The sequence below is a fragment of the Equus caballus genome, chromosome 10 (genome assembly GCF_041296265.1).
Source record: "Equus caballus isolate H_3958 breed thoroughbred chromosome 10, TB-T2T, whole genome shotgun sequence".
In the NCBI taxonomy this organism is placed as follows: domain Eukaryota; kingdom Metazoa; phylum Chordata; class Mammalia; order Perissodactyla; family Equidae; genus Equus; species Equus caballus.
The window spans coordinates 49,023,894-49,039,516 of NC_091693.1; the positions used below are offsets into that span (position 1 = coordinate 49,023,894).

The 15,623-nt window shown below is 46.2% G+C and overlaps 1 protein-coding gene across 1 annotated transcript in view; it reads right to left on the minus strand.

Annotated features, from left to right (window-relative positions):
• The window catches only part of GABRR1 (gamma-aminobutyric acid type A receptor subunit rho1), a 45,757-nt gene that overhangs the window by 14,471 nt on the left and 15,663 nt on the right, over positions 1–15,623 (minus strand). The window contains exons 2-6 of the mRNA XM_070225278.1: positions 15,002–15,108; positions 13,452–13,519; positions 12,120–12,343; positions 4,674–4,756; positions 1,953–2,093 (exon numbers count right to left, since the gene is read on the minus strand). Of these exons, the coding sequence (XP_070081379.1) occupies positions 1,953–2,093; positions 4,674–4,756; positions 12,120–12,343; positions 13,452–13,519; positions 15,002–15,108 (623 nt within the window). The remainder of the gene's footprint in view (positions 1–1,952; positions 2,094–4,673; positions 4,757–12,119; positions 12,344–13,451; positions 13,520–15,001; positions 15,109–15,623) is intronic.

Below are 15,623 nucleotides of genomic sequence, written 5' to 3' on the forward strand. Positions count from 1 at the left end.
CTCTGGGGGCCGGCCCCGTGGCTGAGCGGTTAAGTTTGCTTCGGCGGCCCAGGGTTTCGCTGGTTTGGATCCTGGGCGCAGACATGGCAGCGCTCATCAGGCCATGCTGAGGCGGCGTCCTGCATACCACAGCTAGAAGGACCCACAGCTAAAAATATACAGCTATGTACTGGGGTGCTTTGGGGAGAAGAAGAAGAAAGAAAGAAAGAAAATAATATTGATAAGAGATGTTAGCTCAGGTGCCAATCTTTAAAAAAAACAGAAACGCATACTCTGGAGCTCTACCCCAAATCAACTGAATCAGAAGCTCCTTTAAACAATACTCCCCACAAGATTCATATGCACATTATTTAAAGTTTGAGAAGCACAGATTTAAACAACCCCTTTGGATTTCTTTGTGGAGGAAAATGTATTTTCAGTTAAAACACCAAGCTAACCACAACGTTGCATTTAGGAACAGAGTGAACCATCACAAGTCCAGTTATGCTTTAGCTCAGGCCTTTGTTCTTGACAAGGAAAAAATACACATGCAGGAGTTGAAAGGAATAGGAGAATGTTGGAAGGAAAAGGAAAAGGCAGAATAAGCTGGAGATGATGAGGATTGAAAATAAAACGGGGACTTGGCCATATTAACTTGGAGACTTGACATCTGGACTATTAGAATGCAAAGGTTGTGATTATGATGATAACAGTCCAGAAAGTGATCATGGAGGTGCTATAGATGGAATGGGTGTGTCCCTCCAAAAGTCCTGTGTTGAAACCTAATCCCCCATGTGTATTAGGAGGTGGGGCCTTTGGGAGGTGATTATGCCATGCGGGTAGAGCCCTCATGACTGAGATTCGTGCCCTTACAGAAAAGGCCCCAGAGAGCTCCCTTGCCCCTTCCACCATGTGAGAACACAGCGAGAAGACAGCCATCTATGAACTAGGAAGCGGGCCCTCACCAGATACCAAATCTGCCAGCACCTGGATCTCGGTCTTCCCAGCCTTCAGAACTGCGAGAAATAAATTTCTGTTGTTTAGAAGCCACCCAGTCTATGTTATTTAGCAGCTTGAGCAGGCCAAAAGAAGAGGGAGTATCAGAATGCTAGGATCAAAGGAATGTGAGTCCCCCAAAGAACCAAGACTCACGAGTGATGTATACAGAAGACAAGATGTGCTAGATTGCCATAATATGTTGGAAGTAAAACAATTGCCCTCTGTTATAGATTAGAAAGACCATGGTGTGCTTAAAAGGTTGCACTTTCCTGTGCAACATGCAATATTTTAGCCATAAAAAATGCATATGGATTTGAGCAAAATCATCCTGAAAGGTGATCAGTCAAGAAAGAGGCAAGGGAGAGAGAGAGCGAACCTCAGCTGTTTAAGTAGCACAAGCAGATGCCAAGAGGAAGACCACAGAGATGCCCTCAGGCAGCGGGAGGCGGCAAGCCTGTCCAGAAGCTTGGTTCAAAAAGCAACATCACTGCCCACAGGAAGATGACCCACAGTTCCTGCACTGAGGTCATAAGAAGGGTCTGTGCAAGCTGTATAGCAACAGGGGACTGCTGAAGAATGGAGCGCCCCCAGAGGAGCCAGCTGAAGCAGAGAATGCTAATGGAAAACAGCCGACCTGACATTGGATTGTTTCTCACCTGTAGAGGAGGCTCTGGTAATCATGTCGAGGGTGAGAAGCCAGCTGCTAAACTAGTACTGTGATTGTCTCAAATAAACCTCCTCACACGGCTTATGTTTGAGTCCTTACTAATATTTTCTAGGTTATCACTTCTGATGCTTTGGCGGTATCAAAAAAACCTCCACCCAGCGCTCGTCACCCCTAGACCTGATTTAAGATTTCCATCTTTGGTTTCAAATGCAAGTGGCACAGGCTCTGCTCACTCGACAACCAATTCGCACCTTTCCTAAAATAGATGTGACCCACCCCAGCGGGCCAGAGGCCCCCTGACGCCCACCTGTGCTGCTGTAGAAGGCGAGTTTAGTGGTGGTGTGGAACTCTTGAATGAGGAACTGGGAGAGCGAGATCCGCTCATCTGTCTTTAAGGAGTCGTTGCCTTTTTTCCAGTACAGCATGAGGTCATCTTCTGTGTAGGCATCTGCAAAGACAGGAGACAGCAGCATCAGGCATGCAGCGGTGGGAAGACAGGCCTGTCTGTGGACGCTGCCCCCAATCTCCCACACACACTACTGGGATTGTAATAAGATAGCTGGAATAAACAAACCACAGTGGAAACAAAGCAAAACAAAATTCGCAAAGACAAATCGAATTCTCCCCAGTCTTCCAGAAGTCATCAGAGCAAAGCTCTCAAGACTAAATGCTCATAATTCCTGCAAAAGGGCTCACCGTTTTGCCTGCCATTTATTAGGGTAAACCAAGCGAAATGGCCATTTTTGTAGATTAGAAATGGTTAAACAGCTGCAAAATTTTATATGGTTCAGCCTTCTAAATGGGAGTAATTTAACCCTTTCCTTTCTTCTTTCAAAGTGTACTGACACATCATTGATGGCAAATACCTTTAAACCACTCAGGTAATAAGGCTGCATTCCAGCAAGAAAGGACCCATAAAGGGCGGAGTAGAACAGGTCCCTCCTCTGTTGGCCTCCTGTTGCTCCTATCTAGAGTAAAATGAAAGTCATTCGCTGCGAGGATTGCTCCCTCTGGAGCTACCATCTCCCCACTCCCTCCCACTTTAGGTGCACACTGCTTCCTCCAGCTGAGCAAACCTACAGCGGCCTGGGCAGAGCTGAAGTAACACCTAACGGGTTGCTGGTCCCATCTGCTCCTGTGTGAACAGTTCTTTCTGGGGCTCCCTGATGCTCTATTCTATTCCTTTCTTTTATTCTATTTCGAACCCTTGACCTGTGTGATGGTCGGTTTCATGTGTGCACTTGGCTAGGCGATAGTACTCAGTTATTCAATCAAACACTAATCTAGCTGTTGCTGTGTAGACGTGACGTCTACAACTAGTTCACTTTAAGTAGATCACTTTAAGTAAGATCCAGGATAATCTGAGTGGGCCAGATCCAATTGAAAGACCTTAAGATCAGACCTGATGTCTCCCCCAGGCAGAACTTCTGCCTGTGGACAGCGGAGTCAGCCCCTGCCCAGGAGTTCCCAGTCTGCCCTTCCTGATGGCCTGCCCTGCTGATGTTGGACTTGCCTCACCAACTCGGACGCTCTCATAAGCCAGTTCCTGGCACTAAATCTCTTACTATATATCTCCTATGGTTCTGCTTTTCTGGTGGCACCGTGATGGACACAACCTGCAAGAAGCTACATTCTGGGTGGAGCTGCCTGGGTGTGGTGGGGAAAACAAGGTTCTGGAGCCAACAAAGTTTAGTCCTTCTTAGCACCATGTCCTCAGGCAAGTTCCGTCCCTTCTTTGTATAATGGAGATAACAACCTTCTCACAGGGATCTCATGAGGATTAAATGACAGAGCAGGTGCAAAGCCACTGTGCAGTGGTGGTCACTCCCTTGGTCTTGGGTTTTAGGACACTCTTTTCCCACATTCAGTCCCCATGGAGCTGTCCGTTTGGCCCCTGCTATGTGTGGGATCAACATTGCACTCCTCCACCCTGGATAGTTGGAGCCAGGGGACGCCTGACCCATCGCATAAGCCCAGACAGGCTTACAGAGGTGCCCTGAGCCAATGAGATTCCTCACTAGGACTTTGGCGCTGGCCAGCGGGCGCGTGCTGGTTCAGGAGGAGTGTATGAGCCAAAGTTATGGGGGAGTCCAGACTACGCCCATCAGAGGAAGCATTTTGGCAGAGATTAAAGAATGAAGCAGGTGCTTAGAGAGTTAGAGATAGAAGCAGCTGGTCCTTGATGCTGCCTCTGTCTTAGGCTTCCTGGAGCCTGGCCTGTAACTCTTCCAGGACTTCGTGTGTTAAGGTTCCTGAGGTCCCTCCACTGTGCCTGAGCATCTCAGCCACCTCCAGCGCTCACAGTCAATAGTCCCCCCAAGCAATTGTTGCCAAGCTTGTTTTTGCCAGGAAATCTTTTCTTCAACAGAAATGTTATTCCAAAGAGCAATGAAACAGATTAAAAATGGATGGACTGTGTGTGAGTGGTGGCCCAGGGACTCAGAAGGAGACCCAGATTTGCCGAGCCCTCTACTCCCAAGCAGTTTCCCTGAACCTCCAGCTTCCCCAGAACGAAGTTGAAAACTGTTGCCATAGAGCATTAAAAGGGGCTTATGGAAACAGAAGGTTCTAGTCCCAAATTTGTTCCTGATTTTAAAAATTACCCTAGACTTAGCTTCAACCTAAAAAGTCACTTTATGGGGCCGGCCCAGTGGCACAGTGCCACTTTGCACGTGCTCCACCTTGGTGGCTCAGGGTTCACAGGTTTGGATCCCAGGTGCCGACCTATGCACCACTCATCAAGCCATGCTGTGGTGGCATCCCACATACATAATAGAGGAAGATTGGCACAGATGTTAGCTCAGCAACAGTCTTCCTCAAGCAAGAAGAGGAAGATTGGCAACAGATGTTAGCTCAGGGCCAATCTTCCCCACCAAATAAATAAATAAAATAAAAAATAAATAAACAAAAAGTCACTTTAAAAGCATAGTCATGAATGAGGAGCACATCTGTTCCTGCTCCCGAGACTTAGCGGTGTTTAGAATCACATAGGAGCTGTGTGCTCATGTCCGGGCACAAGCCTACTCACAGCTTTCAATTTCAAGCGAGCACGTTTGTGTGTCCAGGGGAAATCGGCTGAAGTCCATGTTGCACATCGCAGTCACTGTCACCCTAGAAACAGACAAAATCCAAGCTTTCAGAGGCTGCAGAAGACAAGCGCAAAATGATAAAACAAGCAGAAAAGGCCTCTGCTTCCTTCCAATATAATGGCCTCCTTCTTGTAATTCATACGCAATATGTCAGGACTGGATAAGTAGCTAGTGAGTGATACCGTTGGGAGTCCTCTTAGTTTCATGCTTAACTCCAGGGTCAGTGTGAGGTGAACAGAATGTCTCCCCAACCCCTGCCACATTCAAGCATTTTAAAGAAGTAATGGTCTCAATTGATATAACAATGCGAAATAAAAACTCATACAATATGGCTTCTTAAAAGAAACCGTAGGAGCGTATATTGTGCTCCAGTTTTGGATAAATTCAAGTTCTTCTATTTTTATTGATATTATTGATATTCAGTGTTTGTGTACAATGTTTCAGAAATAATATTAATGAAGCACTTAGGCCAGTTGCCAAACTCAGCACTTTTCTCTTTTTACAACGTTGATATTTGTATATTGATAATGTCTACTAGTGGGTATGATACCGGCTCAACACAAAGTTGACATAAGGGAAGCCATATTGTAGAAAAGAAACCATGCTGTAACTTTGAATGACCTCTGATTAACTGACCCAGTTGGATATGCACCCTCCAGGGGATCCATCTGCTGTGTAGATTTTATGGCCCCTCCCAGCTGCAATAAGTCCATAACTTTGCTCTTTTGAGTTCCTTTGGAATGTGATGACCCCTGGGCAGAGAGTCTGTGCTGATAGCCACATCAATGACAACTGAAAGATCTGGTGTGACGACTCTGGCTATTCATTATAATTAAATTGGGGATTAAATGTGTTTCTAGGGGTCGGCCCAGTGGCACAGTGGTTAAGTTCGCATGTTCCACTTCTCGGTGGCCTGGGGCTCGCCAGTTCGGATCCCGGGTGCATACATGGCACCGCTTGGCAAAAGCCATGCTGTAGTAGGCGTTCCACGTATAACGTAGAGGAAGATAGGCATGGATGGTTAGCTCAGGGCCAGTCTTCCTCAGCAAAAAGAGGAGGATTGGCAGTAGTTAGCTCAGGGCTAATCTTCCTCAAAAAAAAAAAATGTGTTTCTAAACTAATCTCTAAACTGTCTGCATCAGTGACTCAACATCTCCCTCTCAAGAGCAACGGTGGCAATACACGAGTGACACAGTTTCATTTGATGATCCCCCTACACCAACCCCATTCAGCAGGAAGTAGCCAGACAGACAACAACTCTGTTCCCATTACTGGCATGTGATCATGCTGGGTTACAACTGACAGCGGGGAGTTGCTGGTGCCACTAACATAAGCAGTAATCTTTACTATACATATTAAAGATCTTGTTCTTATTATCTTTAAACTAAATCAGGGTATAGGGTGTTGCTCCACTCTCTGATGCATATTCAGTAAAAGATTATCAGGAACTAAGACCAGATGTCTGCCCCACCCAGAGACCACTCCCTATATAACTGGCCTGTAGTCTTTGTTCTGTGAGATGGATCTTATGGACATTAGTCCATCTTCCAATTTGCTAGCTTATTGCGTAATAAATGACCTTTCTCTCCTACCACCTTCCCCTTTGACTATTGGCTTGTCTTGCGACAAGTAGAAGAACCCCCTTTTTTTGGCGGTAACAGGCACAGGTGTTTTAGCGGATAATTCCATGGAGATCATAGTAATGGAAAAACACTGACAGATCTTATCTTACAAACATGCAAGCACTTGCTGGCATCTAATGGTTTTGTTTCAGAGTTTACACAGGAAAATAGGCTTCTGCATCAAAGAATCAACAAATACAAATCACTAGTCATAGATGAAAGATCTCCCATCCAGTGGGGAATCTCATGGCAGAACATGACTAACAGTCATTGGCTGGTATTGAACATACTATTTTTCCTTCACCACAGAAAACTGGCCATGTGTAAGTTGTGGAAATTATCCGGATAATTCATGGCCAAAAAGAAAAAAAATCAATTTTAATTTAAATGGAAATTTCAAGGAAAAGAGCTTTCTTAAAACTGAATTATCCAAATATTTGCCTTATTTTCCCCATTCCATTTGACTGTGCAATGGCTGTGTTCTAGGAGGGACTCTGTGTCGTTAGCAGCTGGGGGTCTTATCTGCCCTGGAAATCCTGGTAAACAGGGTGTGTGTGGGTAGGGGGGAGGTCAGGCTGGCAGCTGACTTGACATCTATTGGGTGGGCGTCCATTTCTATGAGTACGTCACCAGCAAGAAAGAAACTAGGAACTAAGTTTGGGGACACTTGGAGATAACTTTGGGAACATGAAATGTCAAATGCAGGAAGTTTTTGCTGTGGACCAAAAAATTGAATAGCTCTTCTCCTTTTATCAGTTAGTACAGGAACAGATGTTTCTAGAATCCTAGACATCATCAGACTGGTGTTTGCACCCTGTCAATACTATTACACTGTGACCGGCACATTGAACACCACAGTTTGTCGTGTAATCTGGCCCATGTTTATGTTTGTTCCCCCAAGTCCCTTTAAAATGCTTCATTGGGAGGATCTTCCCTCGTCTTGAACAGAAAAACTTGTCAGGTCCTATGATTTTTCTCCCTACTGTCATGTTATAGACAGTCAAAACCCTCATAAGTAACAAAACATATCTCAATTCAGAAATTAAAATAATTTTGGTCTGAGATATTAATCAACACTTCAAACTTCATTTAAATTAAGACTTCTGCTCCCCCTCCCCAACTAAGGTACAGAGTTGGCATTTGAGTGCTCAGTTTCTGCCGGTCTCTGATTACCTCCTGCATGGTGGATGTGGGTGAGGTGGGGGCGGTGAGGGGGGATGGGCTGGGGCAGGACAGTTGTCCAGTAGGTGGCTTCACGCTATCTGGTCTTGCCACATGGTTGAAGCTGATGCTTTCTTTCCTGGGTTCTTCATAACCACTGCTGGGCATCTCCCTTCTCCAGCAGCAACTCCTCACCCCAGCTCTTGGTTACCCACCTCCATTCCACACACTCTTAACTATTCCCAACAATCCTGGGCGTGCAGGCTGATCCCACCACAGCCAAAACTTCTCCTGGCTCTGCCCCTAGGCAGTTAGATAGCTCTTCTCTCAACCTCCAACTGCTCAGTGTCCCCAAACTGTAGGCCCAAAACACACATACCAAGCTCTCCAAATGGTGCCAGTGCAGGCCCACTTATGGCAGGCCCACAATTCCCTCCCAACAAAAATCTCACAAATCTTTTCTTCCTCCCACAATCATTGATTCTTTCATATCTTGAAGTGGACTGGGAGTTTAAGAACCATGAAATTGGTTTTTCAACATTTCCTTAATAAAATCTACCTAGCGTGATGGAGCATCTCTTTTGTGAATTTCACTTTTTATCGTATGTTGGTGTCTAGGAAACTTCGATCTCACCATCCTGTTACCTGTCGCTCCCTGCCCCTCAACCCACTGCATGATGTCCATCCCTCTATTTGCATTCTAATCATTTGGTTCCGTGTCTGTCTCCTCAACTAGCCTGCAAGCATGCCAAGGGCAGTGACCTTATATCATTCATCTTGATGTCCCCATAGCTTAAGACAGGACCTGGCAGGGCTTTCATCTGTGCAACTCTGGGGCCACTCAGAAAGCTCTTAATAAAAATTCATTCTGTTCAGTGAATCAATGAGCGTGGACGAGGTAGGAGGACAGTATATTAGCATGTACTTAGGAATTAACCTGTTGTTGACAGGGTTGATGATACCCAGCTATTCCACGTTTTCCCCAAAATAAATCTCAGAGTGATAGTCCTCAGTAACCTAGGCCTCTTCTTTTTTCTCTTAAATCAAACAAACCCGTGATTTTATTGCAATGAAAAATAAAATCATGTTTTTAGGCATAAGGAGGCTCACTGATGACTTTGACTCTGAACACACAGGAGGTTTTCCATTCTCTTGTTTCCTCTGTTCTGCCTCTTGTGGTCACATCCACTGGCTTCCTGGAGTAGACCTACTGGCTCCTGAGAACTGATTGCTGGATTTCCAGGAAGTTTGCAAACCGATTGTTAAACACAGCCATTATTAAAAATCAAATTACAGGGGCCAGCCCCGTGGCCTAGTGGTTAAATTTGGCACACTCTGCTTCGGTGGCCCATGTTCAGTTCCTGGGCGCAGACCTACAACACTCACTGGTGGCCATGCTGTGGTGGCCACCCACATACAAAATAGAGGAAGATTGGCATGGATGTTAGCTCAGGGCTAATCTTCCTCAGAAAAAAATAAAAATTAAAAAATTAAATTACAGTCATGCACCCCATAACAATGACAGACCACATATATCACGGTGGTCCCATGAGATCAGTACCATATAGCCTAGGTGTGTAGTAGGCTATACCATTTAGGTTTGCTTAAGAACACTCTATGATGTTCATACAACAATGAAATCCTCTAACAATGCATTTCTCAGGACACGTCCTTTCTCTTAGGCAATGCAGGATCGTATATAAACTTAAAATTAAATTACATTAAGAACAAAAGTAATAAATACTCAAAATTCATCACTTCCTAATTATTTCACTATTATCTATACTCCTGAAGTTATTTACATCTATTATATTTATATGGTGGAAATACAGTCATGCACTGCCTAAGAAAGTTTCCATCAGAGATGGAATGCATATACAATGGTGGTCCCATAAGATTAGTATCATACAGCCTAGGTGTGTGGTAGGCTGTACCATCTATGTTTGTGTAAGCACTGTAGGGGAGGAAGAAATTTTCCTCTACTCTTCTAGTTTCTTCTGGCTGGTCCAAGAATTAATTTGACATGAGACAGATTAACAGGAGAAAAATAAACAAATGCTTAGTAACATGTATACATGGAAGAAACCTAGGAAAACCAAGTAACTCACCACAATGGCTGAAGCCCTCACCTTAAATACCGTCTCAGCTAAAGACAAAAGAAGATGTTAGGGGTGGGGAGAGTCAGGGACATCAAAGGGAATGAAGGCAATTCACAGGTACTGAAAAGGAGCAAATGTTTGGAAAACAGGTGTTTGTTTGGCCACACAGAGGGGAGCCAAGCAAACAGGCAAAAGCACTAGGTTCCCGCCTGTCTCCCACCTCATTCACGTTACACTAAGGTGATAGCTCGCTTCCCAAGACAGCTTCTTTCATCTGAATTCTTTTAGGCCCTTAAGGGGAAGCTAATAAGAAAAACTTTTTGCGTGTTTTGTTTCTTAAAAACCATCAGCCTAAAATGATCCTCATGTTAAAGAGACACATTTTGGGGTGGCAAATTTTTTTCCCTTACAGAACAGTCTATGATGTTCGTACAATGATGAAATTGCCTAACGATGCAGTTCTCAGAACATCGTCCCATTGTCAAGCAACACAGAAGTGCACCAAACAACGGTGCGCTACCACATGTCTTCCCAGCTCCACTTCCAGCGACATCAGGTTGGTGGCTTAAAATCAGCCATGATTGGGAGTATTTACACTAAAAATCATCAAATGCTACAAACCAGGGCTTGATTTACTATTTTGTCTATTGCCTAGACTTATGGAGGCAGATTAAACCTAAAAGTGTGTTATGTCTACCGTCATTATATGCAAATAGTACAAAAAATTGAGGAAATAGTTTTCCAGTATTTGAAAGCCATTATCCAATTCAGCAAAGACATTGCTATGTCTTTGATGGATGAATGAAGTTCCTACCTAGTTCTTTGTTATTTCGCTTTTTTGTCTTATTAACATAAACAAAAATATCAACCAACATTTATTAGCTCTGCACTCATTTGTCAATCATGTAAGCAAGCAAATGCTTGCAAACATTTACTCATAGTCTGATTTTGTATAACTATTGTTGGTAATAGGATTATAAAAAATAATGAGTTATATGTCAATTATACCTCAATAAAACTGGGAAAAATAATAGTGGGATTTTACAAGAAATAGAAAATTATGCTGAAGTTACATGTGTATGGAATTTATAATAAAAAGTATTGTATATTTTATTCGATTTATAAGCCATGTACTCTATTTGTATCAGTAATGTTTATAATAAACTTATGTACCCATATGCAGGCATAATTTTCCCCCAGACAACAAGTTGTTAAACATTTACTAGCATACCATGTTCAGGTACGTTATGGTCTAGCCTTCTGCATCCCTGGCCGTGCTGTCAGATTGTGCTGTTTTGTTGGCGGTTTTTGAGACTTAAGATGCCTTGACAGCCTACCTCAGATGGGAGTACTCCCGGGAGAACCAACCCAACATGGCCTGGGGAAGAGATTGCACATCCTGACCCACCTGCGTGCGCCTCCATGAGAGGAGGCACTTCAAGCCAAGGAGAGGAAAACCCCACAACCCCACTCTGAGTCTTGTACCTAATTGCTTAGGTTCCAAGCCAAGATGAGTAGTGAGGGATCATTATAAATATTCCTTTGGGGTATGGGGACAGAAATTCAGCTTCAACACCGCCATCTCTGACTCTGAAGACACACTGTGCCACCATACCAGCACCCCTACTTGAACATCGGTGTGTGGATTCATCTTCGCCAAAACGAAGTCTGTAAAACTGAAGTGAACCATGAGCACAGCACAGGAGGAGTCAGTCACAGCGAGTGGCTGAGTTCCCTCTCTGTGAAAGCCTGTAGCTCATCTCCACACGCCCTCCCAGGGGGAGGCGGGCCCCTCAAGTCTCTAAAGTGGGCGTGCAGTGAGAGCCACGCTGCGGTGCCTGTGTGGGGCCTGGAGAAGGAAACCTTCTCCAGGTCAGTGTGTAATAAGCAATTAGACATTTCTAAGGCATATGAGCTCGTGAGAAGAGACGATTTAATCCTTCATGTTTTAAAAGTGATGCTCAAAATACCAGTTAAAATTGCCAAGTAGCCCATGGCTCCCATAGTTTCTCAAGTAGGACCCTATGGTGAGAAGACAGAGAAAACACGTCTGTGGCTGGCCAGATGAAGTCAAAGAATCTTTTTTTAACCCAAGTTCTAAAATGGGAATCAGAGAGGTCGAGGGAGGCAAGTCTTTGAGAAGAATACATTGTCTCTTTCTCTGACTCCTACTAGAGAAATAAAACTTTTAAAATTGAAATATAACCTACAGGATAGGGCATAAATCATCAATATCAGCATGAGAAATTTCCCCAGATGTATTTTCAAGACTGAGTAATTCTTTAAAAATTCTTGCTCATGTGTCAAGTTAGTTTTCCTTTATGTTGAAAAGTTGGCAGCTCCTGAAAAGTTAGAAGCTATCCATTCAAAGGCAAAAGGCAAAATTGCTGCTGTGGAACCAAGGATATTCTCGATCGAGACAAACAATTTACCTTTCTTCCCAGGCTTCGGGGCAAGAGAACTCTGAGGAAACAGGCCCAGCAGGGGCCGAGAAGGGCCTCACCTGAGGCTGTACAGCACCTTCCCGTCGGGCTGGACCCGCAGCATGACGTTGTCCGTGGTGGTGTCGTGGATGAAGGAGCGCTTGGAGTGCACGAAAAACATGTCGGGGACCCAAATCTTCTTCACCAGCCGTCCGTCAAATGTCATGCTGAGGTTGTTGGAGCTCGGGAAGGACAGCCTCTCGTCCTTCCAGTAGTGCCTCAGGTAGAGGGTCATCGTGAAGTCCTGGGGGCGGAGGACAGAGAGGGGAACCCCACACGCTGAACCCACTGGGTGTCAGCAGGACATTCTGGACACGTGTGGAGCCATCACCTGGCTGGGAACGGAACTGAGCCAAGGGAGGTGTTGCTTCTAGTCCCTGAGGTTTGCTGAGGTAGGAGGAAGAGGACCCTTCAAGGGAGGAGCACAGCAGAGGCCTCCACAGAGAGGTGGCCCTGGGCCCCACCCTGGCCCCTGGCATTCGCCCCCCGCACTGAGAAGGCTGCTACCGCCAGCACTTGTCACCCTCCGCCTGAGGGCTCCCCAGCGCACACACACACACACACACACACACACAGGGCAAGCCAGAAATGCCAGAGAGACAACGCCTCTGGAAGCAGCCCTCAACCAGAGTCAGGGTGGGGAGGGCTGGCGGTGGGTGGATGAGCCCCCCGGCTCCCTGGCCCCCCACTGGGGTAACCCTGCAGCATGCTCTTCCCTGCCTCCTGGAGTACCCCAAAGGGACTGAGTGTCGTGTAAAACTGGTTTTGGTGGCATGACCCTTTTGCTTCCTTCCCTCCCTGTCCCACCTCCCACTTTCTTCTTGGTGTTTCCTGGGATCATCTCCCAAATAAACTGCTTGTGCTGAAATGCTCGTCTCAGGTCTGCTTCCTGGGGACCCTAAACTAAGGGAAGCCCCTAAAAAGTACTATAAGTCAAGTTGTAGAATAGTCCATTTTTCATCTGAAGCCACTAACAGAAAAAACCCAGACACTTCTGCTTCTTCTGCATTTCCACAAGCAGACACTGAATCTTCAGCAGTAGGAAGTGTCTGGCTCCCTGTCAGTTGTCACCTTGGACCCTGCTGTTTATGTTTGAGAGCCTTCGTGCAGAGAACACATCCCAGCAGTTAGAGCCTGGTCGCTGGAGGGGGGAGACCAAGTTTGTCATCTGGCTCTGATTCATACCAATTGCGTAGCTTTCGGCAAGGGTCCCAACCTCCCTGAGCCATCTGTGAAAAGGGGATGGGCATTCCCACCGCAGGGGAGTTGTGAGGCCCAGTGAATTCGGGTGTGCAGCCCTCCTGGCCTGGCGCAGGCCCAGTGTGAATCCCCCTGGTCAGAGCAGCACTTACCATGTCGACCTCTGAGATGCTGTCCAAGCTCTCCACCTGCACGTCCACACCCACAGGAATGGCCGGGCCTGGGGACAGCGCATGGCAAGAGCATTGATTTCTTTTACTTGAACTTTTACCATGGGAGAGACAGGCACAAGGGATGTTTCCCCCGGAACCTCAGTGTCTTTTCATTTAAGGTTTGGGATTCCCACATGCCAAGCTGAAGTCAAACCAGAGATAACAGGGTGGAATCATGGGCTGGCTCCATGGAATATTCCAGCAAAGGTAAAGAAAAAAAAAATTGAGGGTCTGGGTCATCCAGGTGGTTCTGAAACAGTCAGGTTAAGATAGAGTGTTCCTCTTCGGCTACACAGGCTCATCTAAAGACACGATGAAGACCTAGGGCCGAGCTGGGTCTGATCTAAGGAGGTGCTCCTTAGCAGAGGTCACAGTTTATTTTTTATGTTTACCTCCTAATTTTGCACCTGGCATCTTGGGAGCCAGTGTCTCTGTCTGGCTGTGAGAAAGGCTTCGCTTGGCAGATAGGCACCCAGAACCAAAGTCGTATTCAGAGCGTTTTCCAGACCCACAGATCTACATCTTTGCTGGGTGATGGAGTAGCTTCCGGGGGGATGTGACGCACCAGGGGGGGCCTTGAAAACATTAGATTCTTTGGGCATTTCTAGGCCATAAATAGTTAATATTCATAAAGAGAAAAAAGAGCACCAGAAAAGGAGTAAATGGCTGCCCTTTTCCTCTTTGCTTTCAGGCATTTGGGGCAGGCACGGAACACACTTGGACCATCAGGGAGTGAAAAGGTGGGTTTGGATCCAATAGCAGCAGATTATGGACTGCACAGAGACCCACTCCTAGAACCTGTTTATTCTTTGGGCAAACATGACTGGAAGAAATAAAAGGCATAAGAATGATGTCTAAAATAAATATTTTTTTCCAGGAAAAAAAAAATCCCATAAGGACAAAAACCCTATTTGACAGTAAGATGACTGAAATCCAGCAGCTATAGGCTAAGCTTCAAAGGGCTTTGGCATCCCTCTCTGAGAAATCATTATTTTCTCAAGCTATTTCCATTGAATTAAACACAGCAGACCACACTCTGCCCTCAGATATGAACCCAGAGTTCCGTCTGCCAGCTCCCAGAGGAGAAGAAATTTAGTCCAAGGTTGTTATTTCAGAGCGTTTGCAGGAGGCAGCTTGGGGCCGCAGCTGCCCCATCCTCCCCTCGCCCTTCCCACAGCCAGCTGCTGGCCTCACTGACTGTGAGCCCTCCTTGTTGGGGGCAGTGGCCCGAGGACGGCTCAGCTGGCCTAGCCTGGCCCCCGCCCAGCACGCCCCGCCTGTGTATGTGTTCAGCAGAGTGTGGGGCAGGGCTGGGCAGGGCAGATGCTGGGAGGATGGTGCCAGTTCAGTGTCTCATCCACCAAGCACAACTGGGGCCGACTTGATCAGGGGAGAGCAAAGCTGGGAGGGCCCTGGGCTTTATTTCTGCCTGCAGACAGACAGATGGACCCGAAGAAAGAAGACAATCCCTGAGAGTGCACATCTCGTACCTCCAAAGCCAGGCCTCATGCTGAAATCGTGGTCATCTATCCTCAGAAGCTGCTCTGACTTTGTCAGTGGCGATTTGGTGATGTCAGGGCTTCGTTTCAGAATTGGGCTGCCGAGGAGGAAAAAACAGGTGGATCGCATATTCCAACTAACCCAGTTGAAAACTACTTGTGTTCAGACTTGATCTGGACAGGGTTGTTGGGATGTGTTATTTCTTCTTTTAAGGTACTGGGTATCCATCCCCCTTTCTCCAGCATCCTGGATAAGTGAACTGACCCAGAAGGTCCAAGACTGCGCTTTAGAACTACCACTGAGGACCTTTAAAAACCATTTCTCTGAGGCCCCACCTACAGATTCGGATTTGGGTGGTCTGACAGTGAGGCCTGGAAATTGGTATTTTAAAGATCATTTTCCCAGATGATTTTAGTGTGTAACCAAGGCTGAGAACTGCTGATCCCAGCCTTATTAATAAGTCCAAACTCCCTCAGAGCTGCTCAGCCGTTCTGGGAGGGTTTGCGCTGGAGAGGAGGGCGGTGGGTGTGGCCTGAGCCTGGCGCCCTTGACCGCTGTTGGCCCATCCTGTGGAGTGAAGATGGACTTGCCCCTGGAAACGCCCACCCTCCT